This window comes from Oculina patagonica, chromosome 5 (assembly GCF_052425735.1).
Source record: "Oculina patagonica isolate OP01 chromosome 5, crgOcupat, whole genome shotgun sequence".
Lineage (NCBI taxonomy): Eukaryota > Metazoa > Cnidaria > Anthozoa > Scleractinia > Oculinidae > Oculina > Oculina patagonica.
Genome location: NC_135762.1, coordinates 12,673,485 through 12,701,376, shown reverse-complemented (window position 1 = coordinate 12,701,376; position 27,892 = coordinate 12,673,485). Strand labels below are relative to the sequence as shown.

The following is a 27,892-nucleotide window of genomic DNA, read 5'->3' as shown; positions in this document are numbered from 1 at the left end:
ATGTATTGTTTTATCATCCCTATTATCCGATACCATAAGTGTTTCCACGTGAAGTCACGCTAGTGTAAAATAAGGCGGATGATGCGGAACGACAGCTGTCAAGTTCCACGACAAATATTGTTTTAAAAAGTGGTCAATATCACCTTGGGCTTTCTCTCTCTGTTCACCATTAATTGCTTTTAGGGTGCGCGTGTTCTTAGATCTAGTAAACGAAAGAGCGTTTAAGGGGTCCCACTCTATGAAGAGAAGGATTCCAATTCTTTTACAAAAAAGGTAAGGCTACGAATGTATTTTAGAAACCACCTAGTTCAACACAACGTTAAATCTGCTGTTGCAGTATTACGAACGACGGTCAGGTCGCCCTTATTCATAATTGTCATGTACTAAAGAGCTAGGGAAACGGGTGGAAATGAGAAAGAGTGTATATGAAAAGCTTTTAAGAAGCTGCGTTTAAACGGTCACCCCATGATAAAAAAAAATGGTCAAATATTTAAGTGTCGCGTTCGTGATCTGTCTTAACCTTATCCAGTTTATTTTCACTTCTTAGGTATATACTTTAACAAGAAGATGCTCTCATTGCGAGATTTCATTCAATTTGATAACATCAGAAAACGGGTTAAAATACCACGACAATGCTCCTTAAAAATCCGTTTGTCTTGTATTTTCGTACATGTCAGGCTTACAATGGTTAGACATTCTAGTCTTCTCGGAAAAGTACGATAAGCCGTAGGTCCCGTCCCCTGTATCTTCAGTCTTATAACAGTGGACGTTAAAGAACCCACACACTATTCGCAAAGAGTAGGGCACAAAGCGGCTCCCGGTGTTGTGGTCTGGTGTGTAAAGCACAATGGAACGTATGGAAAATGCGCTATACAAATGCATTATCATCATTATCATTATCATTACATCGTACTAACAGTACTGGTGTCTAAATTGCACGTATTTGCATTGTAATGTCATTATTGTGAAAAACAGTTTTGAGAAATGTGAGTGCGCACATTAAGTAACTGAAATGCAGTTAAATAGTTACAAGGATTGCAAGTTACAAGGATTGTTTCCGTGATTGTGGTTTTTTTCTGCACGTGGTATAAATATCAAAAGTGTCAGTAAAGCAAACCAGCTAGCAGCTGGCTGTCAAGTCAATTCTTTTGTCGTTAACATTTCTCGAGCATTTCCATTATCGATATTGATATAAATTGCCCATTAAGTTGTCATGTTCATCCACAAAGCTTCTCAGAGGCAAGCCCGTAACACCATGCTCTTTGACGTTTAAACGTGTTAAAAAAAACTCGAGAGGAAAAATTGCTTAAAACGATAAAAGAAACACAGGACAAAATCGAATAAATGAAAATAAAAGCGTAGGCTGAGTGTGTACTGATTAACAGAATTAGTACGGTGTATGTTAAGCAGAACTCAGGCAAGACGCATTAATTAATATTCGCGAAGTACTTATCTTTAAAGCACGTTTTTAAAGTAAACATGTTATTCTTTAGACGAAAATACATTCAAATGCACTAATGCACAACAGAGGATAACAGCCTTCGGATATGATAGTACAAATACGGAATCCAGAACTGAAAGAAAGTAACCAGTATAAGATATGATTCAAGAAAACGACCATTTGGAAAACCAAAGGCCCTTATCTTAAACTAAGACACCACATTTATTCAATTGGAGGCAGTTGCTAATTTAATGTCAAGGAAGAAGGTGATAACTCGTTATGTATGCACATCTTGTTAATTTTTTAAACAAGTTTGAGCGTTCGTATATAGGGCTGGGATACGATTTATCATGACAAAAGACTGGCAAATGTTTGTTCTCCGAAGTAAAATACATATGTAAGTTATTTCCTGTAAACTTAACGAACTCAGAACTGAGGAGGATTCGTTTAGCTAAATATATACAATAGTTGTTCGCCATTCAGCAAGATTAACTAAACACGTTTTGCTGATGTACCTTAAACTGGATTACACAATGTGTCTTTTTTTCTTCATCTCTTTTTCTTTTTTTCTTGAGCTTTCTTTTCTGAAGAGGTTTTAGCCTTTTTAAACTGATCGACATGTCACATCTTTCATAAGCAACCTCGTCAATCCCACTCTTACATAATTATAGTAAAAGTAACAGACCCCCAGTTTTCTTGTTTATGTCGTCTCAAGACCATCTGAAATAATTTCATTCCATATGTCCTTACGCTTAAATCACGAATCTGGCAGCGACGTGAGAAAAAGAGAATAACAACAAATTTATACGGGATATACGGACTTTTATTATGATAACCATAAAATTATATAGACATGTCCTCTGCAATAATTCAGGGCGCGTCTTTTAATTTTGTTTTTCAATTAAAGGCTTTTAAAGACAAGCTTTTTTAAAGGTAACCGTTTTTGATTCAGGGTTGCCCCTAAAAGCTTTTAATTGATAAAAACTCAAAAAAGACATAAATGTTCTATCGATCCCGTGCAATTTTCTTGCTATTGTTTTTCTTACGTCGCTGCCAGATTCGAGATTAAAGCGAAAGGTCAAATCAAATGAAATTATTTCAGATGGACGCGAGACGACATAAACAACATAACTTAGAATCTGTAATACTTTCCCTCTCTCTTTATCTCTTTATCCCCTTTTATAGCTTTCTAGGTGTCTTCAGTCTAAAAGACAAGGCATATCATATTTCGGTTTGATAATGAGATAGTACTATTATGTTAGACAGAAACTAAAGAAACTTGCAGACTGCATCTGCATAAAGGCCAGCCATATAGAATGGAGAAGGAAACTCACATTTTAAAGTGTAAATATAAAAATTGAAAATGATCTTGTTATAATTTAACTTGTATTACTATTTATCACAGAGCACAAGTATAAGGCACAATGAAATGCTATCAAGTCATGTTTTGCGCCTTGTGTTGCTACCTGACCCAACGTGTTGTCAGGGCAGGTAAGTACAGCAGTGGTTTAAATTAATTTTAAATATAGCAATTAAATTTCATATAACAAAGCATTTTTGTTGACTTAATTAAATGATTTATGCGAGCTCAAAACCACAAAGAGATTATTCCTGTCAAAATGTTCTTCTTTCCAAATCCAACATATTTTTTTAAGTAACTCTAATGGACCAAGAAACCAAGAATCGGCGCGCAATACTGAAGGAAGATTGTATAATAAAGCTATGATATTGTTGAAACTGTTGCTGGCTGTCTGTCTCGCCGGCTAACTGACTGACTGACTGACCGACCGACTGAGTGATGGAATGACTGACTGACTGACTGACTGACTGACTAACTGACTGACAGTATTGTGCCTTACACACCAAAGGGAGGTATTGGTCTAGTTACAATAAAGGTTTTATAGCAACTATGCTAACAAATTACTTAATAACAAACAATGAAATTACAATGCAAACGTTTACAGTAATAATTGGACTATTAATATTATACAGCTATTTATTGTTTTAACTTTCAATTTAAAATTTATTTTCTTTTTTGAAACATGAGATAGATATATTTAGCTATGATTCTAGAGGTAGCCTAACTATCTAATTTAAAAAGGTACATTACTTTTTCATGATCAGTTAAATCTACAAAGCAGGGATCAGTTTGCGACACGATAGAATGAAGCTGTTTTCTAATATCATTATACCCTTTGCAATACATTAAAAAATGCTGTTCGTCCTCTACGTGGTTTTCCTTACATACCAAAACACTTTTGTTCTTCAACTGGTATGGATGCCCCTGCATATTTTAACTGTAGTGAGATATTCTTCTAATTGGTAGTCCTTTTTAATTTCTTTGTGTTTGAATTTTTCTCTAGAGCTAACTGACGTGCAATTTCGGACCTTTAACCAATTTTGGAAATAATTTTTTCTTAACCTGTGCTTAATTTTAGAACAAGAAATCGTTGAAAGCTGTTTAGCTGATAATAACTGAGTGACTGACTGACTGATTGACTGACGGAATGAATGAATGGATTCATGGATTCATTCATGGATGGATGGGTTGGTTGGTTGGTTGGTTGGTTGGTTGGTTGGTTTGTTTGTTCGTTGGCTGGTTTGCTAGCTGGCTCACCCGCTGGCTGGCTGGCTGGCTGGCTGGATGGTTAGTCGGTTGTTTGGTTGGTTGGTTGGTTGTTTGATTCATAAGAAATTTTTACACCATCATTATTAAAAAAATGTTTGTTTTATTATCTTTTTGCAGTTGCAAGCCAGTGCAGCGATGGAGCGGACATAGCCTTTATGGTAGACAACGCAGACATTAGTCTTTTAAAATTTCGTCTGATAAAAGATTTCATCAAGAACATCATGACAAAACTTGCAAAAGAGTCGTCGCACTTCAACTCTGCGATCGTCGTTTACAATCACCAGGCAATTGTGGAACAGAACTTAACACAAAAGTTTGAAATGAATCACTTTTTTAATCTCATCGACGGTATAGCTAGTCAAGATGCAGGCATCGATTCCCTAACAAGAATCGATCAAGCTTTGCAAGTTACATCGGACTACGTTTTTGGGACACATGGAGGCTCTCGTCTAAGAATGCCAAAGATTGCTGTTCTTCTTTCTCATAGTAGCTCTCTTCTAGCATTAAAACAACACCCTTTAAAAAATACTTCTGAAACACTAACGCAAAGAGGCGTTCGCCTTCTTATCGTTGGCATTGGGGTTGACGAGTATCAGCAAGAGCTGCGTGATATTACAGAAGATCAGGGGGACGAGGATGATTTGATCATGGTCAAACGCTTTTCTTCACTCCCCGAATTCGAGGACGTCTTAAAAGATAAAATTTGTTCGGCTATTGGTGAGTACTAGACACGTCTCTTAATGTTTTTGAATTTCAGATAATTTTAAGACTAATTGACCTAAAATATGTTTGTCGTTTTATAGTAACGCGTCAGACAATTTTCGATAGAGCGAAATTTAATAAGCTTTAAGAAGAAGTGTATCTGTGGGAGACGCGGTGGCCTAATAATAACACGTGGCGTTCATGGACAGCACATTTTATTATCGCATTGCCTCTTTCTTTTTTAAGCTTTATGTATCCTGTTCCTCCTAGATTAGATGTCATGCATATAAACAAGTATGTGTGTGTTGCTTTGGCAAAGCTCTGTTTGCTGGGATAATAAAAGACAAGACTACCGTTTGGCAGATTTTGACCACGGGTGTGGCCGTTTATTTTTTACTTCAAGGATTGAAAGCTTAAAATATGTAAACCTTAAAGTATTATCCCAGCAAAGATGAGGGAGAAACCGCCAACCCAAACCAACAACAACAGAACGCAGGGAGCGGAGGGAGGGGAAACTTTTCTTCACTCGTGGACGCCATAAGCGTAAAGGCGATGTAACCGCGCCTTCATAACCTAAAAGCCCGCGAAAATGTAACCGGAAGTCATAGTAGGAGGGAATTTAACCGGAAGCTGGTAAATACTTACGAAACAAGCTACATAAAACCATTTATTTTTGCAAAATAAATATCCTTTAACCCTTAACATGCTAAGCGCGGATTATTCCGGGATTTGGAGGAATGGCCATTCTGCCACTTATGACGTCACTAATTTACACGTCAGCAGATTTTTGTGATTTGCATCTTATAGAGCTAGGATAGATCTTTCCACAGGACTATCCATCTTCAATATTGACTGCATTCCGACAGAGTTAATCGAAAAAAACACGATCAGTTTTTGGTGTAAAATTGGTGCTAAAACAGGCCAAAATACCCGTACTTGATCATGATCTCCTTTCCAGGGTTTTCCATTGATTCAGATCAAAACTTTTCAGGCCAGTAGAAGAAGTGCACAGAGTAAAAGATAGAGAGAATAAGAAAGCAGAGAAAAACGAAAAGGAAAGGAGCAAGGAAAAAAATCGGAAAGGTTCAGCAAAAAAAAAAAAAAAAAAAAAGAAGTCCAAATTTTGGCTTATGCGCATGCGCCAAAGTAAAATATTGTACATTTTTCCATGGAAATTTCATCAAAATCTTCCTGCATTGTCAGAAAGTGCATTTTTAGCGAATTTAGAGAACTTTTGGACCGTAGGGCCAAGAAAATCGATTAACGGTTATAAAAAACGCGTTTTTAGGAATAATTTCAACATATTAAGGGTTAAGAAGAAGTTTATCTGTGGGAGACGCGGTGGCCTAATAATAACACGTGGCGTTCATAACACGTAATCTTTAGTATTTTTATGCAACCGGGCCCAGATTTCCAAAGTGATGTGCCCTTTGCTTGAACCAGTCACATGGTACATGCTGGATGGCAAGTTACCCACTGGGGCATCCAAAACAAAGAGAAGCCAAGCATTGCTGATTAAAGTTGGAAGTTGTTGAATTTTTGTGTGATCCATCATCACGGATTTTGCACCGTGTGACCGGTTCTTGCAAAGAGACCACTGTACCACTGTACTGTACTGTACGTTTACTTTATTTCATAATCCATTCAATGATTGTGCAGACCAACCTTTTTTTTTTTGTTCCAACACTAGACAACCCGTGGATACGATTTGATCAGAAACGTGCTTCTCTGTTCGCGGGTAAAAGCCACGTTCTCAAGTGTTACACATGGGGTATCCCTTCTCCAGACGTAAAATGGATGAGGAATGGTCGAGAGCTAAAACGCGGTGATTTAAACGGAACGGTTTCCACTAGAGAGTACGGAGTTGTAGGACTTATCACTATTGAACTTCATTTCTCCAGCGTGCAAAGTGTTCATGATGGAAACTACACCTGTGAAGCCCGAAACAAGTATAACACAAAGAGACGAAACCTCACAGTTTTGGTTTCTTGTACGTCTTTTTCTTTTATTTCATTTTATTTGACACGTTGTTCAACCTTTAAATCCCAAGTGGCAAAAACAGGGTCTCTTCTACGAATACAGTTTGGCACTTATGTTGCCGCTAAGGCATGTAACTCTTTGCCAGATAGTCTTAGATCGATGACAAATATTGGGTTATTGGGTTTTATTTCTATGTGGTATTCCTTTTTACACAATTCCTTGCTTTGTTTGCATCGAAAATATTTTCATCTGGTAAAAAGAAAATATACGCGAGCTTGCTTTGTTTATCTTTGCGCGCGTCCACTCGCTTTTAAAACTTTTGCAGTCGACTTTAAGTAAATGAATTATATTTCCACGCATTGAAAGTGATAGAAAATAAAATCAGTCAAGCAGATTCCCTGGAGATATTTTTCAGACTGTTAACAAAAGAATACATCTCACCTACATCAAAGATGTTGCGCTCTTCACGATCTTCGGAAGCATGCCGGCTTGTCGGCAAATACATCGGAACGAATAGGCAATGAGTTTAAACAATAGCTTGAATATATGAACGCTTAATAACCTCAAAATTTGAGGTACACATTTAAACCGGAGTGAAGATGTAATGGGCACAAAGAAGAATCAACTTATAAAAGACTTAATTATTTATGGTATTCTCATTATTCTATTATAATGTGTTATTTCATTTTAAAATTTACTTAAGGACTTAGAAATCTATTTTCATTTATTTATTTAGTTTATTTTCTTGTATTTATTTACTCTATTTAATTAGCATCACTTAGTAGAGGCCTAACACGCCTCATAATACCGTGGGTTTTCATTCATTCATTCATTCATTCATTCATTCATTCGTTCGTTCGTTCGTTCGTTCGTTCGTTCGTTCGTTCGTTCGTTCGTTCGTTAGTTCGTTCGTTCGTTCGTTCGTTCGATCGATCGTTCGTTCGTTCGTTCGTTCGTTTGTTCGTTCGTTCGTTCGTTCGTTCGTTCATTTATTCACGTTGAACCCAATGTGATGCTCCATGTAATGCAGGAAGAGTTCTAGTTCTAAATGAAAAACCAAAGGACTACAAAATAGTCCAGCTTACCTTGCAATATGGTGTATTTACATGATTTTATAATAAAAAGAACAAATGTTGTCAGAGGTATAGTAACTAATAAGGAATATTGATTTTTTCACTTTCTTGGTGAAAGTGAAAAAGTGAACATTATATTTGAGCACATGCAGATCAGATACATGTTGTTTAAGTCATTAGATCATGCTTTCAATTTTTTTTTTTTTCGTGTGCAATAATCTACCTGTATCGGAGTGACATTATAACGCAATTTTATCAGGTTATTTAATGGTAATCTCATTTTTACTTTATCCGTTCATTTAAGGTTCACCGTCGCTACCCAAAGTATACGTAATGGGTAGCAACTTTGCGGTTGCTCAGTACAAGGATATCAATCGTACAACGTTTTTGTGCGTGGCCAACAGCCTTGATTACCGAGACAGAAGCTTGTACTACTGGAAATGGAAGTTCAACGGAAGGGACATCCACGAGGATGGAAAATATAACATGTCTTACAGCATTGAACCTCCTGACGTTTGCCTGCAATCAACTGGATGGACGTCTCTCAGGATTGCAAACTTTACTAAGCAGGATTTTGGGCAATACAAGTGCGCATTGCTGAGTTCTAACACTACTCTGGGAGAAAATGATGTTAATTTCTGGAACACAGGTAATACTTAACAATAATTATTCCACGAGCGTGCGTTGGATATGAGATAGTAAATATTTAACGAGGCGCGTATCCACGACACACATATCCAAAAAGGGCGAGTAAAATAATTGTTTTATTAAAAAACACCTAAAGAATTGCAATATTTGAGCTCACCGGCTGTTCTCGCTGACTCGTACACCTACCCAATTCATGGTCCATGGTATATGAGCTCATATACCATTGCCTGAAAACCAATCAAAACTCAGGAACCGAAATATACTATCGCCAGTTGTTAATAAAAATATAAATAAATAATTAAATAAATAACTGACGCACAATCATCTTCAAGTGATTTGATATTTATAGAACAAATGCCAGTGCTTAATTCTTTTGAACTTCTTCTTGCCGGATGAATTAACATGCTATCAGGTCTTTCCTTCCCACACATTTTATCCCTGAATTTGGAAAACTAATTATAAGGGGTTCTCGTACGAATTGCGTAATTTCACGGCGAATTTATAAATTATTGAGGTCATTTTGCGCAAAAATGAGCTGATATAACTTCTTCTCTGCTTCCGTTAGTAACCATGAGAACATTAGGCCTGGAAAACGAAACAAAACCATTGCTAAAGCATTTCATCAACCTCACATAGTTGTGGTTTAGTTCTACCATGAGTACAATTTGAATTGGTATTTCCTTTGTTTTGGTGTATAGTAATATATGATAAGGAATATAAAACAGAGGAAAATACCAAATTGCAAGTGGCTCCGGCTATAGTATTCGCACCAAGTATGTTATGATCACGATAGAGGGCCTACCTCTCATGTTAATCAATTGTAGCAGTTTGCATTTTCGATTAAAATATTGACTTATTGGTTAGAGATTAGCCAAACTTAGGCATAGGATTGGCGTCAAGTTCGGTGAAATACAAAAATAAGCGCTTAAAACAGTGAAGAGATTAAAGGAGATTAGAGATTAAAAGAACTGTGTGACGGATTTTAGAAAAATTAAAGCATAGGAAATGGCCATCAAGTTCGGTGAAATATAAAAATAACCGCTTAAAACAGTGAAGGAACATTACAATAACACAGCAAATATAAAAGAAGGTACGGATGGCCAAAGGTGAAACGGATTGCGATATGGGTTTTTGAAATATTGTTAGGCTGACAATTTTCAAAGTTAATCTCGTTTGATTGTAACTTTAAATTATAACGCCTGGGAGACACATTTCGTTGTAATGAAGCTATGGTTTTGTCATTTACCCATAGAAGTTATTTCTTGCAAATATTAAGTTTCATAACGAGTATTTGGCAAAACTTTATAAAATAAACTTAACTCAGCCGTGACAAAGTCCCTTCAACTCACTAGCTAATTTGATTTTACAAATCTTTCCACAGAGACTTTCAATATGCCACAAGAAATTCCAGAAATTGTATCTGCAAACTCTGACAACTGTGGAAGGTCCATACAAGTTGAATGGATTTCGCAATTCACTGAGTTTGAGATGGAATTAAATTCGACGGCTGACAGAAGAGGACAAGCCATCAAAAAAGAAAGCCACTTTGCTCGGAACTTCCATCATTTTGATGGACTGAAGAGTAATACGGTTTATGAGTTTAGAATCAGGGCACGAAATTCGTACACCTTTGGTTCGTGGGCAAAGAGACAGATAATAACAATAGCAGGTATGTATTATGTTCTGTTTCTATGGTCTTTCAATTCTCACTATTTTAATATGTAACCATTTTTTATGAGAAATAAACGATTAATTAACCTTATTATATGACTAGCCCCGTAAGCGGTCAAGATAAACGAATCTAGTGCTCTGATTGGCTACCAGAGCGGCCAAGATGGAGCCATTGCTGTGTTCACGCAAGTGGAAAAGTTTTCACTGAATTCCGTCGGCGCTCCTTCAAAAAGCGATCCGTCGCAAATTTGCGCTATGAAACTATTTTCCGAAACAACACAAAGATTTTCCGTCTGTTTCTAGCGAAAGGGTTTCCGATAACAATGAGACAGGTCTTGAAGCGAATGAGAGCAAACAAATTAAACAACAAATGTTTACGAGTTTCGCTAATTTTATTTGAAACAACAACCACCTAATAAAAATCAAAGAGCTCTTCGAGCCACGACTGAATTTTTTCACCGAGTTTTACGTTTAGTTTTCATTCCTTTAAATTATATGGGCATCAGGTGATTCAAACATTTCTTTGATGCGATTAAAAAAGCAGAAATAAAGAAACATGATAACAGATAATCGGCGGAATGTCTATCACATTGATATAAGATATATTCGTCTCCCTTGACTTAGCATGTCTGATTAGCACACCCGTGTAGGTCCTTGGATGATGATCAGATGGGAGCGAGATGTTGTGGGTTCAAAACCCAGAAGGGTCAGGGTTTTTTTTTTCTTCTTTTTTTTTTAACCCGTAGCACTAAAATGGTTTGTTTATTATATCGCTCCGTAGGTATGCATTGCAGAATAAAAGCATATACATGTAAGCCGTTTAGTAATAACGCTGTAAATAAATATATCAGAACATATAGACTGATTCAGGTAAAAATGTACTTGTGCTTTTACATCTGAAAAGCTTTTTATTTTCCTGCGAACAAGCAGCGACGCACTCGATTTAAGCCACTGCTGTGGTTTCTAGATATATCCATCGTTGATGGAGCTCGTGTAAAACCCGATTTAATTTTCGAATGCTCCTTCATGTACGACGCTAGCTGTACAAATAGGTCTACACAAAAGTCATCGATCGATTGATGGCTCTCAATGTCCACTCTTTGGCGGTCGATTACTTTCTACACGTAATTGTCAGTCATATTTGGTTCCTTTGCTTCTTGCTTTTTTTGTCAAACCCGTTTAAATTTAAAAGGCCGCCTTTTTACAGCCGCTTTTATAAGGCCGCCTTGCTACACTCTTTCTACAAGTACCTATATCTGCTGGTCAGCGGAGTTGCAAACAAAAAGTTTACAGATGATGGACCGACCATGCGAGTGGCCAGGCTGGTCCCTAAACATCCTGAATTAAAAATTCAGTCGTAAAAATTAAAACGCAAAGCGACTTGAAGACATGATATCGGTTTTGTTCGGCGGAAAAGGGAGAGAAGTCAGTGACATACCTGAAGAGTAAAGAATTCGACAAACTTGTCGTTTGTGTAAAATCTTTAAAAATTGAAGGAAAGCGGACGGCATGGCGAACCAGGCACTAAGCTTTTAAAACATCTTTTCACCGAAGCCTCTAAGCTCACGTCGAATAAGGGTGGGTCGAACATTTAAATCAATGGTGTAAGAAAGTTCAAGCTTTTCCTGTGAAGTGGTAAGTCACAAAGGCTTTCAACAATCGCAATTTCAATATTCGGCCGGTATCAGAGCAGGTTTGCACCACAGCGCCAGGAGCGCCAGAAACGAGCAAATACTCTGCAAAACGTCCAATAATTAAAAGCTGGCGGCCAGATGGAATGGACATTCTTGTTTTAAGGCTTCAAACTCAACCTTGATTCGCATTTTTACCCATTTCAATATCCTTTTTAGGGTTAAAAGGAAATGAATTTCGCTGTTGTCGGGTCGTTTACTTCGTCTCCCTTCTTCAAGAATTTAACAGTCACTCATTCAACTCAATCAACTTTAATCAATCAACTTTATTAAAAGAGGGTAACGGCAAACAGTAAAAACTACTGACAAACAAGCGGCCCTCGGATTACAAATTACAACTACATAATATATACAATTTAAAATTTGAATTAAAATACAGAAATTTCTAAAAATAGGGATTAAGAATTAAAAAACTGTAAAATGATGAATGTCCTTAAGGCTAGATGCGTAAAAATCAACTTTTAAAACGATGAAATGATTTTAGCGTGCGCCATCGATTGTGCATGCAAATAGCTTCCTTTTCAGTATAATAAATCCTTTATTGACGAAGCTTGTTTGGTTAAGAAGGCAGGATATTGGCATCGATCTATTTTTGCGTGTTTGTGTTTATGGATCGAGACGAAGTCGAGGCCCATAAACACGCAAAAAAGGAACTTGGTCAATATCCTATATTTATTTAAACTGAAAAAGGGACATATTGTAACTGGGGTCATTGCAATCTCGTTCCCACATCTCGCGGAACGAGATTAGGGTCATTGCATTGTGTTCTTGCGCAAGGCCACATAGCGGCATCCATCTATTGGCATGCCAATGCTAAACAAGCAAGACGGATCGAAATGCACCCATCACAGCTCACTAACTTGTGAGCTCATTTGCATCAAACAAACACCAGTACGTATCGGTTTTGATTGGCTCATTTCAAAGATGTCCATAGGTTGATGCACCTAACACTGAAAACGTGTAAAAGACAAGTCGAAGACAAAAACATATGACGAGACGGACATCATATAGAATAACGTCTTCTTGCCTTATAGAAAGACCAGTTAAGTTTCATGTAAATGCCACGTCGTTTGGCTGCAGTGTAAAGCTTTCGTGGAAGCCTCCTCCAAGAAAAGGCTGCCCGGTAACACGCTATACTATCCATCACAGAGAGTCTGCGGATTCAAACAGTGGAAGAATGGAATGGCAATCCAAACGCATGAACGCCGAGCATAACCACGAACAATTTTATCAACTATGGTTAGAATGTGGCCGGACTTATGATATCATTGTCCTAGGATGGAATGAGCGTGGACACAGTGATTTCGACGAAGACTCGATGGTGTCAGTGTCCACTGAGAACGGTAAATGCCTGTTGTGTTCAAACAAGGGTAACATGTAGTAAGTATGAAAAGTAAATACAGCTTACATTTGACGTCTGTTTTTTTTGTCCCTGTAAAAACCAGGAGTTCCCTTCAGACCATCGCTTGAGGACGTGGAAGACTTTAACTGTGGCGTGTTCAACGTCAGTTGGAAATCACCAGCCTCCGATTCTGGAGGAGGACCGATAACTGCTTACCAGGCTCAAGTGCGAATGGAACATGAAGACTGGCGCAACTGCACAACGTCCTCAGAGACCAAGAGCTGTTCGTTCAGTGGTTTGGTAAAGGAAGCGAAATACTATGTACGCGTACAAGCAATAAACAGAAAGGGACCAAGCGATTGGTCAAACACGTCATTTGTGGCAGACTTCACAGGTGTGGTATACTTACAGTTTATGTAAAAGGTGTGGCAGCAAATTAACTGACTGACTAACTAACTAACTAGCTTACTAACTAACTAACTAACTAACTAACTAACTAACTAACTAACTTACTTAATACATAAATTAATAAATTGATTAATAAATTAATAATACAATTACAATTAATTAATTTAGCAATTAATTTACTGATTAGTTAATTACCAACTTAATCAATTATATAATAAATAATAAAAATAACACGATGATGATCAATATAACAGAAACCAAGGAAATATATTTTTTTCTGCAATTGAACGAAATCACCATGCAAATCAACTAATACTTAATATATAAGTGACATTAATTTTTATTATTCATAATAATGATAATGATAATGAAACAAATGATAATAATAACAATAATAATAATGATGATAACAATAAATGATAATAATGTCATGTCTGGTACACCGTTATTTGTTGGTAAAAGTAATCTTACTAGGAGTTATTATTATCGTATACTTTTAGGTCCACCTGAACCTCCCGAGATCCTAAACAACGAGACGGAAGCGAATGGAAGAAATATTACAGTAACGTGGAGAAGACCCTCGGATTATAACTGTCACATTACTATGTACACGTTATTCTACCGAATAGTTGGACCAGCCATTAGGGACGAAAACTGGTTTTCACAGAACATCACTAATACGACTTTTACCAGATACGAGTTACAGCTTCAATACAGTAAGGTGTACGAGGTGATTGTGTCTGCTTGGAACAAGTTAGGACACAGTAACAGCACGGTATGGCATCTGAGAACTGCACAAGGTAATGATGCAATTTAAATAGGCGTCTTTCAGCAATTACCCACATGTAACCAAACTTGCCGTTCTAAAAAAACAAACAACAAGGGACTGTGACAGCCTTTAAAACAAAGTGTCTACAGCCGGTTTTCCTTGTTTGAGATGTTCCAGTGCGTTGCTTGCCATCCTGCATGGTGATTTTTGCATGATGGAAAGAAACCCATTGACTTCTTATCGCTTTTTTGCTCAGTCGCACTTTACTCTAACTTTAAGTAAGTTAATCGTAAGAACAAAAATAGTTTTAAAGAATCTTTGCTGCTACTTATTAAAAAACAACCAGAGAGCAAACGGGTCTAAATCGAGTTGCCCATGAAAGAAGTTCATGTACATAGTTACACAGTACACAGTTCATGTACTTTCCTTTCGCTTAAGAGTATAAGTGGGATCCAGCGAGTTATTGGGTAAACTACGTTAAAGGTGGTACCCTTGGCATCACATCTAGAAAAGAAATGGAATATCCTTGTCCTGCGAGTTCATGCTACTAGCTGGCCACAGCTGCGCTACTTATTGGAGACATCTTCTTGCAACGTACATTCTAATTGATTATAATATTATAATAAAATAAATGGTTCACAGAAGTTTAACAAAGACACTTGGCTAATTATTGCTATTTTTCTGTTTTTCAGATGTTCCATACCCACCAACCATGTTTCAGACAGATTCCGGGCAGTGTAACTCAATTAACATCATATGGGGCCCACCAACACGTGAAGCACTTGGAGGACCTGTTACAGATTATCTTGCCCAAATAAAGAGGAACGGTTCAAAAAGTCCATGGTATAATTGTTCTTCATTTGACGCTTTACAATCAACATCTTGCTTGTTTTCAAACCTGAAGAAAGCTACGTTTTACGAGGTTAGAGTGATGGCTAAGAACAGAGTTGGGTATAGCTTACCATCTCATAGGGTTATCAAAACGGAGAACACAGGTAACTGCAATAGTCAATTATAATAAAAATAAGAAATAACTCATAAAGGAACTTATCACCGCTGTTAACTAATATGATATGCACTCTCAGTGAATTGCAGATGTTCGTGGCTAGTCTGACGTAGCGTTTCGCCCTGCCAAGGGACTCTTCAGGGACCTTTCTGCTTTCAAATGGCAAACTCGTTAAGCATCGCGCTCAAAGTCGCATATCAATCTAAAAAAGAAAAAACAAACAAAACATGAATTCCTAAAGTTTTGAAAGGCGCATAATTATTAGTTTATTTGTTTAACCATACACAACTATATGCAAAGCTTGTTATAAATATAGTCTGCCGTAGATTGTTAATTTTAACATCGAAAAACTTAAAAATGTTTGCAATTTTTTTTAAGTTAAAAAGTACGAAATAAATTAAAAAGACGAAAATATTAAATTAAAGCTAAAATTAACACCAACATTTTAATTCATTAACAGACCGCCCTGATACGCCTACTATAAGCAATACTGAAACAATAGTTCCAGGGTGTAACGTGACTATCAATTGGAATAAACCACCATCAAATGGCTGCCCAATACTCTTCTACACTGTTCACTACAAACAAAAGGGATCACGATCTGAAGACATGGAATGGAACATAAGAAATGTGACTGACCCGAATGCCAATCATCAAAATTTAGTTCTAAACTGTACCACGACCTACTTGTTTGAAGTCAAAGCCTGGAACGAGGAAGGAGGCAGCCATTCGCCTTCAAAAGCATGGCCCATAACAACAGGGGGAGGCCAAATACATGCACAAAGAGATGCTGGAGACACAACAACTGCAGGTAATTCCCTATCTCTTATGCAATTACTTTGAAAACCACAAAAACGAGATTTTGCATTGATTGGTGTATAACAATAAGATAACCAACTCAGGTTTTCCATGAGTAAATGGCAAACCAATCGCTGCCAATTTTTTTGTCACTTAATGAAAACAGATCTGATTTAGACTTACCAGCTCTTACAATTGCAGTATTATAAGTAATTTCTTTCCTTAGTGGCAACGCGCCTTCGACTGTGTTCCGCAGCTATATATAAGCGATAAGCATAGTGGCTCTTTTTTTATGCAGTATGGCCAAAAAGCACTCAGCAACCGGCAATAAGTCTGTTGCTATCAAATGAGACTTCCTGGTTTTACATTCGGTTAAGTAAGCCATGGCTTCGCCCTTGACAACGTTCACCTAAATAAGGTCCTGAGTACTACCATAAGAGAACCAATCACATTTGCAATTGAATTTCCCGGATTGCAAACCGAACGCGTTAAGGAGGCTCGATGTAGTTTTTTTAGCCGAAGGGTGGTTGTTTTGAAAATTAAAATTATCTAGGAAGCCAATGTTCGATTTTTGCCAAAATACACCATAATGATCAAATATGACCAAATTTCAATTTTTTACTCGTCACTTTGTCACAAAGGTTACCATAGCAACCATTGACGTTTTCTTTTGTTCTCAAACAAGCTTGGTTTTCTCGAAATCTAGACTGACACTTGGTATTCATTTTTTGATATGTTCAAGTACAGTAGATTTACTACCTGTGCTCAAAATTTTAGGAAAATCTGTAAGAGCGTTTTAGAGTAAATCAAGAATGAAGTTTTTGGTATTTTCTTATAATTTCTTACAATCGGCAGTCGATATATTTTAACAAATTAAAGCAAAAAGTCTTTCGCTTTTAGTTAATGGTCTTTGATGGTGTAAGTATTTATATTTCAGTGAGAGAAACTGTGCTCAAATAATATGAAACAATTTTAAGGCGCCTATTTTATATTAAAACGGTGTTTTTCTAAAAAATTTCATTCTTGATTTACTTGAAAACGCTCTTACAGATTTTTCTAAAATTTCGTCAACAGTTAGTCAATCTACTAAACTTTAACATATCAAAAAATAAACACCAAGTGTCAGTCTAGATTTCGAGAAAATCAAGCTTGTTTGAGAACAAAAGAAAACGTCAATCGTTGCTATGGTAACCGTTGTGACTAAGTGACGGGTAAAAAATTGAAATTTGGTCACATTTGATCATTATGGTGTATTTTGGCAAAAATCGAACATTGGCTTCCTAGGTAATTTTAATTTTCAAAACAACCACCCTTAGTCTAAAAAAACTACATCGAGCCTCCTTAAATATCTTCTAATACAAGGTATAGCTGGAACGCCATCGAATCAACTACAGAAACCAAGGCAAGTGGCAAACTCGAGATCAATCCTTAGTTCCATGCATTCATTTTGTATTCTGTTTCATAGGGTCATCGCCGGGAAGTACTCTGACAACGTTTCTCATCGTCGCCAGTTTAGCTTTCCTCGCAGTCGTCCTAGTTTTTGTCATAATGCGTTGCAGGACAAAGACGAAACAAACCCATACTGTTAAAAGAAGGTATGTTCAGTTTCTTTCGCTCTCATGATTTCATAAAAAATTAACACGTGGTAAAGTAATTATATGAAAGAGTTTGCCACGTTCTGACAGGTTTTGGCGATCAGATAGACGTGCATACAGTGATTAACCATGGGCACTTGCTACACTCAAATGATGACTTCTTTACACTGGCCAAATCACCCACACTGTCTTTGCCTGGATAAGGGCTTTGTGCTTTTTTGCTTATTTTTACTCGAAAACAAAAAAGGCACTAAAAACAACCTATAAATAACTTTTTTTTTATTTGTTCCAGAACAACGAAAGACATTGAGGTCCTTGAGCATTATGAAATTCACCCAATAAGAACTACATTTGTAGCAGCGCTTGGTGAGGGAGCCTTCGGAAGGGTTCACTTGGCAACTTATACAGACGGATTGAAGTACTTTAATAATAATCAGGAAAGTTCAAGAAAAATGAGACAACAGTTCGTTGCTGTTAAAGAATTGCATGGTAAGTTGTTTTTCTTGTCGTTGTTGTTGTTGTTGACGTTGTTGGTCAGTGTTGGTGGTGGTGGTGGTGGTGAGGCTGCTGCAGCTACTACTGCTGCCGCGGCTGCTGTTGTCCAATATAGGCCCAGGGGGGTACTCCGGGATCCAAGTGACGGGGATGTGCGAAGGATTTTTTTGGGGTCGAAATTTTCGATTCCGGGATTTTTTTGGGTAGGAGAATTTGGCAGGTATTTTTTTGGGTGACTTGATTTAAATAGGGGATTTTTTGGGGTATTAAAATCAAACTAAAGTGCCTTGGCGCTGCCTTGGCAATTTAGGGGTAATTTGACTAGGGATTTTTTTTGGGTGTTGTTTTTGGTCCAGGGATTTTTTTTGGGTAATGTCGGGAGACTTAGGGATTTTTTGGGTCCTGAGTTTTGTCTCCATTCGATCATCCCCGTCACTTTGATCCCGGAGTACCCCCCTGGGAATATAGGTAATTGTTAGACATACATCCTGGTATACACGGCTCAAGCAGACTTTTTCTTTGACCAATTCGATCAAGGAAGAAACAATTTTATTTCAAACGGTGACTTTTCTCTTAAAACACTAATACACTGTCAAGCGTGGCTGTGTCTAGAATAAAACGTCGCATCAAATATGATTTTCTGCGTTTATGCAGCTACATATTCCCGTGGATTTCGGCTCTATAATATAGATAAATTACCAATTTTGGTATACTATGAAGGGATATTGGCCAGTACGAAATTGTTCAAGTGCCTACTCGAGTAGCCAAACAAGTTAGAATGGGTTTGTCTTGTTTATTTTGCAATAAAATACTTTCAGGTAGCATTGGTTTGTTAATCTATTTGCTTCATTTCTACTTGGTCAATCGCCATTGCTTTTATTCATTTACAGACAATGCTAGCGAAGAGCAAAGGAAAGAATTCCTTGGGGAGATACAGCGTATGAAGCAAATTGGAAAACATCAAAATGTTTTGAGTTTTGTGGGATGTTGGACTATGACTAAACCTCTTTATCTTGTCATCGAGTATGTAGCTCATGGAGATCTTCGTCAGTGGCTAATACGCAAGAGGCGACAGGTGACATTTAGAAACTTGCCGTTGAAAATGTTTTTTGGTTGCCATCATTCGTGTTTTTTGTTTGGCAATGCACCTGGGCTTTAATGGGCTGTTCAATGCTACATAATCTAAGCGATACTGAAATGATTAATTGAAAATATTCTAAAAAAAGGTATCATAATATAACGCATATTAAATTATAAAAGTTCTATATTTGGGAAGAACAACCTGAAGGTCTTTTTCCGAATGAACTGTTAAAAGCAGCTTATGTTATGTATTTCTCAATGGGTAATTTATACAAGTACCGTTTAAACCTTGCAATACTATCATTTCTTATGAGCTTTCGTCATCAGAAAAATAATAAAACTTTTCTTAGCTTTCTAGCTCAGTTATATAAAAATTTTGTTTTAATTTAATTGATTTTCATGGTTTCTATAAATATCCCTGATTTTCCAGCAGGCCCTATTTAATAACTATAGTACGCAGTATGCTATATGATTTGAGTACTATTATATTACGTCGTAGGCTTATTTCCTATCACTATTATTCATTGGAATTAATTATTTTTAGATCATCAGCCTCATTGGAGACGGCATCGTAAGTGGTAAAAATGGTACTGAGTATGCAAAAAGAAGAACGCTAAGAACAGATTTTGAACAGGTGTGTATAAACTTGCTTTATTTGTTGCGCCATTGTTAAAATACAGAAGCATTGAAAAGGTGAGGTAACCTATTACTTTTTAAGAGTGGCTGGTAATAAAAATGTACGATAAGGTATTGCAATGGAAATTAAACCAGTAATCAACTCTTTTGAACTAGTTGTTTTCTGTTTCGTTTCGGTCAATTATAGAAAAGGTTTAGTTAAACTTTTCCACATGTTGTGGGTTGTTCTTGGGTTCCTAAATATACTGAATGCCAAATTCCCTCTAGGAGACTTATAGTAGCTCTGTTCAACCTTTCATAGTAGCTCTGTTCAACCTTGCCAACTCTTGAACTTGTTTTGCTGAATACGACTACCATAATTCCCTGCAGGCGTGTCTCATAGAGGGATGTGGGCATTATTTTCTTTTTCAGGCTAGTGTAGAGGATGGAAGTGAAACGATTTCTTTGCCCGAAAACACTGCGTCTTCCTTCGACGGTGATGTTACAGACCAAGCTAGTGTTGAGTTTAGTGATGAATGTGGAGTACCTCTTGTCGCATTTTCGATGTCAAAGCAGGAAGGTCTAGAGGATGAAAATGAAACGATTTCTTTGCCAGAAAACACTGCGTCTTCCTTCGACGGTGATGTTACAGACCAAGCTAGTGTTGAGTTTAGTGATGAATGTGCAGTACCTCTTGTCGCATTTTCGATGTCAAAGCAGGAAGGTCTAGAGGATGAAAATGAAACGATTTCTTTGCCCGAAAACACTGCGTCTTCCTTCGACGGCGATGTTACAGACCAAGCCAGTGTTGAGTTTAGTGATGAATGTGCAGTACCTCTCGTCGTATTTTCGGCGTCAAAACACGAAAATGTCTCGATTGAGAAAAAAGGTGATGAATGCAGTGCAGATTGCGAGTCATTTCATCCAGCAGATCTATTGTCATTCGCCTGGCAGATAGTACGAGGCATGGTGAGTACAACACAAACAACAAAAACAACAACAAACAAACAACGACAATGGTCTGCAGAACAGACCGTTAATGCCCTGTGCATTCTGTCCCACTAAACCACCTTTTCTGCGGGCTAAACAATAAGATCATCAACAATAAAAAACGAAAATGTTATGAAAATACAACAAAGAAAAGTTATATGTAAGCTTTTAGTGTAACACCTATAAGCAATTGTACACTGAAGGTGGTTATGATTTTATCTGGGAGTTTAGTAAAGGTATATTTCTGAATCAATATTAATGGTTTGTGGAGTTGAAATTAACCAGAGTCAAAACTGAGGGGATAACAACATACTTGGAAACCACCACTGAAAAGTTATAAAATCGAAATCAAGCTACTGGACTAAAGTTCTTTGAATGACCGGGCCCTATATATTTTATTCCATTTAACAGAATAATTGCATGTGCTATTAACAGAAAACTGGCCAACCAACAGCGTTTAATACAGAAGAGGTTAATCACGTTTCTTACTGCCCACCGCCTTTTTCCATACCCCTTGGGCTTGGACAAAAGAAAAACAGTTTGTTGTGCAATTTAAATAGCAAGGGTTACCATTTAAATGTCGCACTTTTTTAATCACTGAACTACCTTGCTGAGAAGAACCTTGTTCACAGAGACCTTGCGGCACGTAACATTCTCGTTGACCACGGCAAAATGCTCAAGGTTGCAGACTTCGGTTTGATGAGACAAGCGTATCACGAGGTGTATGAAATAAAAACTCAGAGAAGACTACCACTGAAGTGGATGGCACCTGAGTCAATTTATGAAGAGATCTTCACTTCCAAAAGTGATGTGTAAGTATGCCCCAGTGAATATACATATAGGGAGAGAGGCATGTTACCAAAGCTAGTTACGTTGTGTTTTTTCTTTTTGGTATAATTTTCACGGAAACAAAACTTCATATGGTCCTTTGAGGTTCGCGAAACTCGGTAACAAAGTGCCTTCCCCTTTCCATTTATAAAAAATAAAAATTATGAGTTATATAGTAACTGTAATGAAGGTTGAACAATGTGTAAACATAAAAAAAAGTACGAACTCATTTTTACTCTGATGAAGGTGGACAGAGGCCGCCGAAAATTTAGTGTTTGAAAAATCTTAGATCGGATGAATCATTCTAATGAAATTAAGTCTACCGATCGCCACAGACAAAGTGTATAAAAAATACCGCTTAGATTATAATTGAGACCCCTTGGTCTTTATCACGTAGTTACGAAGGAATCGTCGGGGCATGCAAACAAAACTTTCCACATTAAAATGTCCTCTAATAAATTTTAGACAGTTTGCTGGTCATTCTTGCCTGGACATTGTTTGTAATTATGCAACTTTGAAATCAGAGTGGTCACTTGGTACATTTTCCCCACCTCCCCCAAGTCAAAATTGGTTGAACAAAAACATATTGTTCTTTTAGGGTTTTAATCCTTTCTATCTGTTTTGTTATGTTCTTATTGCACAGATGGTCGTTTGGAGTCGTCATGTGGGAAATTGCAACTCTCGGTAAACGTTTAACTCTTTTGATTTTTGTCTTATTGAACAGAATTCCTGCCACTGAGTTCTTTAATGAATAGCACATATTCTCGTAATTTCAACTGAATTGAATTGTGGTAATGTTTCTTATTTAGAACATAAAACTGTTAGCAGTAAAATTGATTAAAAATGTGTCGAGTGGAAAAAACAATAGCGTTTAGAGATTAGTTCATTGCTTGACAAGCAATCAACTAATCTCGTCAGTTATGGGTGTATGGACCGTGATAATCAAGAAGGATCATGGCAAGGGAGTGGAGAATTAGCGCCATCGTTATTCGTACATTTTCTAACGAATTTTCATATCTCACGTTTCTCATCTCAATGTCGGCTCTCTTCGCCTCGCCTCATCGTATCCTCACCTTGTGCGATCGCAACATTCTCATTCACCAAAAAAGGAACACTGTATTTAATTGAATTTTACTCCTGAGTATTTACTGATTAATCAAGACAACATATCCAATATAAATTGTCAATAACTCTTACCAGCTGCACTTTTTTACATTATAGGCATGTTGCATAAATACATTTCTTGCCAATTGCTCTATGGATATATATACGATTGCTCTATGCATATATATACAATTGCTCTATGGATATATAATAAGTATATAACATTTTTTTTTCTTTTAGGTGGTTCACCTTACCCATTCTTAGAAAACGCAGAGCTTATCCGTCTTTTGAAGACTGGTTACAGGATGGAGAAACCTGACCTGTGCTCGGATGAATGGTAGATTTCCATTTGAATTCTGATTAAATTTATTGCCATTGTTCTTTTGTAACACTTCTTTCACCACTTCTAGATTGAAAATGTCAGTCATCCCATTTCCCACGGTCTGAAGTTAAATAACTGCTTCATTTATGCAACCAAGAAATATATATCAGAAAAGATATACAATTTTTTTTTAAAAAAAATGACTAAATGATGACTCTGACGACCATGTTTTTCGGGCGTGGTACAATTAGCCCCCTTCTCGACGGGGCATATTATCTGATATCTACCGTCTAATTTTGTACCACGTATCGTGTTTTGTTTAAATCGCTGGGTTGTAATTGCTGTTATATCGATATCTTATGGCCAGAAAGCCAATAAAAACTCTGGAATCACTTTATCCAATGCTCCAGCTTTTAATATTTCATAATATTCCAAGCAAACATGAGCTCACTTCTGTTTACAATTATACACCTTTTTTATACGAAAGTGTAAAACTTGTGGCTGAGCCTGAGGATGTTCTTATTTTAACCGATACATACATTTTCTTAAATTTTTGGGAAAATATCAGTCTCAACGTTCTTATCGATTGGTTCTAATATAAAAAAGAGTGTAATGCAAAAGAAAATTACCAAGAAAACTAGCCGAGTGTAGCTTTAAAGTTTTCAGCACACAATATGCAAATGTGTTTATACCGCGTCATTTTGTTGGACAGCAACGAAGCAAAGAAAACATCTTTGTGTATTTCCATCTCCTTTAGAGCTGTTGAACAGGCTTGTAACTTTTGAAATGTCTATCTGCTCTCTTGTTAGTTACGCTGTGATGAAGGAATGTTGGCAACAAGACCCGGATGAGCGGCCGAGTTTTTCACAACTGTTAGAGAGAATAGAACAGCTGATACTTCAGGAAGTGGATTACTTTGATTTTGAGAAATTGGACGAATCTAAGGATTACTATGCGGTACAAGAATCAAAGTCACAAGAAACTGGAGGCTCTGAGAACACGTTTTTGTAGAGAATTATACCATGGATACTACTTTAACAAGCGCAACAATTGCTGACACCGAAAGGGCTTAAGGGCGAAAGAACGTTTTAAGCTCGTAATTTAAAGAAGAAGTGGTGTTATAATAATCGCAAAACTCCTTTGTCTACATTTGAGTTTTCGAAAGCTGTCTACAGTACTGAAACATAGTAGAAAAGATAGCAAGGAGATATCAGGAACGGGACAAAAATTTTTGGACGTTTTTTCTATTGTTAGCTTATATTGCCGTTAGTTTTAGTGTTAAAAAGGAATTGCACATTATTTCCCATATTGCTTGTTTCGTTAGAGAGAAGCCTGCGAGCAGGCCCTGTTGAAAGACAACGCGCGAGCGTTGAGACCGCAAGTTTCTGCGTGCGAAGCGAACCGGTATGTCAGCGAGTCTTTTGCTCGCCGAAACTCTTGGCTTCGCGATGCTTCGCCACACGCGTGGCCACTGAAGAGAGCCTGCAAAGAGAGAAAAATAAAAATAGAAATATAATTTATTATAATATAGATAGGAGTCTGCGCGCGCTCTGATTGGCTAAAAACCTATGTTTTATTTAACAAATAAAGAAGCCTAAGCCATGTTTTATACTGTCATAAAACACGACGGGCCATTTGAGAACACGAGGGAAATGTAGAAAACATGAGCCGCAGGCGAATGTTTTCTACATTTCACGAGTGTTCTCAAATGCCCGGAGTGTTTTATGATAGTATAAAACATGGCTTAGGCTTCTTTATTTGCTTTATGATATAGATTTTATACGCCGCGAGTGAAAATAAAAACAACGAGATCGAGAAACTGACGCAATTTAATACCATTGAAGTGTTACATGCAAACGCCAGCAAACGCCTGATTGGCTAACAATGCTAAATCTTGTAATTTGATTGGCCACTCTAGTCCTGATGCTGTCATTTTGACAAACGAAGATCATTGAAGCAAAGAATTTAAGATCGAACTGAGTGAAAACGGTCTCGTGAAAACGTGTTTTCGTCTTCAAAAGTCACTGAAAAGTACTCAGATTATATAAAAATCTGAAGTCAAGTTCACAAAATTTACACAGCAAACTGAACTGAACTGAAGGCCACTATGAATCTTTGTTTACATAAACATTTACGTTTTGAATTTGGCATGAATTAAAAATGCCGCCGCTTCCAAGGATTTGAAATGGAGAATTTTGCTGCTGCTGTTGTTGTTGGAACTGCTGCGAAATTGTAGAGGTTGTAATGGAAGGAACAACTGACATTTGCAGTGGAACAAGCGAAGCAGCCTGCAGCGATGGGTCTGAAGTGCTTGTAGAAGGCGAGGAACCAAAACACGCCGCGGACAGGACATCAGAGCACAGGCGAAGTTGATTTGCCGAAGGCCTCGTGTTGTAGTGCTTGATGCTGTCTTCGTTGCGGTGACCTGATACCGTATTTTCTCGATTGAACGCCGGGCCCCGAATAAACGCCGGGTCTCCAAGCTGATTTGAAAATAAACCCCTTAAACAATTATTAAAGGTTTAACATGCTTTGAAAATAATGTCTAAATATATTGCTGTCAAAAATAATAAATAAAAATTATTTCTGAGAAACATAGGGTTTGAACAAACTCCTGGAATCAAATAAACGCCGGCTCTATCAAGCCAAGGTTGAAATAAACGCCGGGGGCGTTTAAACGAGAAAATACGGTATATTCATTATGTGACAGGAGGGAATCTGTGCATCAGACCATAAGGTAATTGCCGTGGCTCTAACAGAATGGTTGGTATAGATCTGCGATAATGCGGCTGCTTTGGAGATGTCTTTCATCATGCTTTGGAGCTTGCACACGCCAAGCGGTCTGTTCTCAAACCAAACATCGTCAGACTCTTCAACTCCTTTTCGCTTAGGATACTGGAAAAAGGCTTCACAGCTTGGATTTCGCTTAGAGATGTACTTTCTCAGGCACGATAGTCCATCCAGGTTTGGATCGCTGGAGGTTTAGTACATTCGCCCAAATTTTTGCGAACTCTGTACATCAACAATTCCGCCGGGGTGGTTTTTGGTCGCTTCGTCAACATTCATGCGAGCGTACAGACGGCCATCCTCATCTACTTCAAACACAAAGCTATCGTGACGGAGTTCACGTTGACCTTCTCGGCCCCTTCGACACCAGTACAGGGAAGTGTTGAACCATACGTTGCGTAGGAGGCCAAGCGGAGTACCGCCATGAATTACACTTGAAGCGCTCAGCTTACGGAGATCGCCAGGAGGTATGGTTGGTTTATGCTTTACGTTCTCTTTTCCGTCCTTCTTCTGGACCTTAATTTTTGAATTGAGCATTTTGTTAGACAATTGAAAGGCTTCGCCTTTTGTTATTTTCATGCCTCTGTTGTGCGGAGGATTATTTAAAAACCGTTCAATTGCATTTCTGATCGCAAGCAATGACGAGCGACCGTACAATTCACCATCCTTCGCCCGGGCCTCGGCATAAAACCGCCGCAAAATCTGGTCGAGCTCCACGTCGCTCAACTCGGGAAGTTTTTTATCCACGCCTCTGTTATTGCACCAGTCTGAAAAAAACATTGAACTATTTTTTTATTCAAACGGAACACTGAAATTTTCTCGTTGTTAAATGTTTATTTTGTAAATGTTGTTGTTCAGCCATTTTGTTTATCGTTGCAGTTGTTTACGTTTCTCAGTGCAAATTGTCGTAAGTGTGCAGACAGTCGTAATAAATGGCTCTCAGTTGAACAGTTAATTGTTTTTTTCTTGTTGTGTCCTTACCTTCAAATATTTTCACACCCCATTTTGTTGCGTTTTTTGTCGCTTGTGCTTCAGAGCGGTCAACGATCTTGTCCAGGTCGTCTTCGGAGAGTTGAACAGAACGGTTTCCGACTTTTTTCTCTTCGTTTTCTTTCCTTTCTAAGTTAGGGCTATTATCTTTTACATTTTCCGCTGCTTCAGCGAGGATTTCGTCATCGACTTCTTCGAAGAAAACGTTTTCCGCCATCCCGCCATTATAATAGAGTATAAAACAAACAAAAATAATGTTTTATTGTTTTTCGTCAGCTTTCCTCGAGCGCCTCGCGCGTCGTTGACTGTTCGTTGGCTATAACCACTCGTATCCAACAAGGAAGAATGGAATAGTTGTTTTACTAAATTGCCTTTTAAGTATAAATCCACTGGACATTTCATTTTGATGTAAACAAAGTGATCGTATGAGAAGGCAGGAAAAATTGTGGCGCGGTGTTCACATCTTGAGTTAAATGAAACACGCAAGGAAAGCGAGCGAGAGAGTTTTCTTTAGAAGATTTTCATCCTCTTAAATCGTCTATTTACGCTGGAAAATTCTGACAACAATTAAGGTTTTGGGGAAGATCCGAAGGAACAGCTTTTCTGGAAATTTTACGCCTTGTACAAGTCGAACGAAGTAAGGGGACGGCTGTCATCGAGACTACTATATTATGCTGAGACGAAATTGCATTCAGAGTCGGTGAAGTTCAAAAGGACAAGATCAAGATTAAAAGGTAGCAAATTTACCTGAAACGCTGAGCTTTATTTTACGTCGAACACTGAATGAAATTGTGTAAGTTTTCTGGTCTTCCCGTAAACTATTTGCTGATTTTCATCTTTTTTCCGTAGCTCTTGCACAAGTATTTTTAAGTTAACTTTTCACTCGCGGCGTCTAGAATCTATATCATAAAGTAAAGAAAGAAGCCTA

At 37.6% G+C, this 27,892-nt stretch overlaps 2 protein-coding genes across 2 annotated transcripts; one reads left to right on the top strand and one right to left on the bottom strand.

Moving 5' to 3' along the window:
• The first annotated feature begins 177 nt into the window (after positions 1-177).
• Positions 178-27,172, top strand: LOC144655506 (uncharacterized). The gene is made up of 21 exons (XM_078515748.1): positions 178-273; positions 2,847-2,932; positions 4,188-4,787; positions 6,463-6,762; positions 8,130-8,474; positions 9,855-10,142; positions 12,870-13,178; positions 13,281-13,571; positions 14,086-14,385; positions 15,047-15,349; positions 15,821-16,171; positions 17,624-17,753; positions 18,046-18,242; positions 19,139-19,323; positions 19,873-19,962; positions 20,376-20,912; positions 21,534-21,745; positions 22,405-22,445; positions 23,106-23,202; positions 23,997-25,607; positions 25,870-27,172. The coding sequence occupies exons 2-20, from the start codon at positions 2,866-2,868 to the stop codon at positions 24,196-24,198; spliced, it is 4,845 nt and encodes a 1,614-aa protein (XP_078371874.1). The 5' UTR covers positions 178-273; positions 2,847-2,865; the 3' UTR covers positions 24,199-25,607; positions 25,870-27,172.
• Positions 26,170-27,181, bottom strand: LOC144655011 (uncharacterized protein KIAA1958-like). Its single transcript, XM_078515233.1, has 2 exons — positions 26,956-27,181; positions 26,170-26,741 (listed from the first exon to the last, which is right to left on the bottom strand). The coding sequence occupies exons 1-2, from the start codon at positions 27,179-27,181 to the stop codon at positions 26,170-26,172; spliced, it is 798 nt and encodes a 265-aa protein (XP_078371359.1).
• Positions 27,182-27,892: the final 711 nt, after the last annotated feature.

Coding starts and splice junctions, on each gene's coding strand:
- LOC144655506 (XM_078515748.1), top strand. CDS start 2,866: ATGAAATGCTATCAAGTCATGTTTTGCGCCTTGTGTTGCTACCTGACC. Junction 19,963..20,375: donor TAAGAACAGATTTTGAACAG/GTGTGTATAAAC, acceptor TTTCTTTTTCAG/GCTAGTGTAGAGGATGGAAG. Junction 23,203..23,996: donor GACCTGTGCTCGGATGAATG/GTAGATTTCCAT, acceptor CTCTCTTGTTAG/TTACGCTGTGATGAAGGAAT.
- LOC144655011 (XM_078515233.1), bottom strand. CDS start 27,181: ATGGCGGAAAACGTTTTCTTCGAAGAAGTCGATGACGAAATCCTCGCT. Junction 26,742..26,955: donor GGGTGTGAAAATATTTGAAG/GTAAGGACACAA, acceptor TGTTTTTTTCAG/ACTGGTGCAATAACAGAGGC.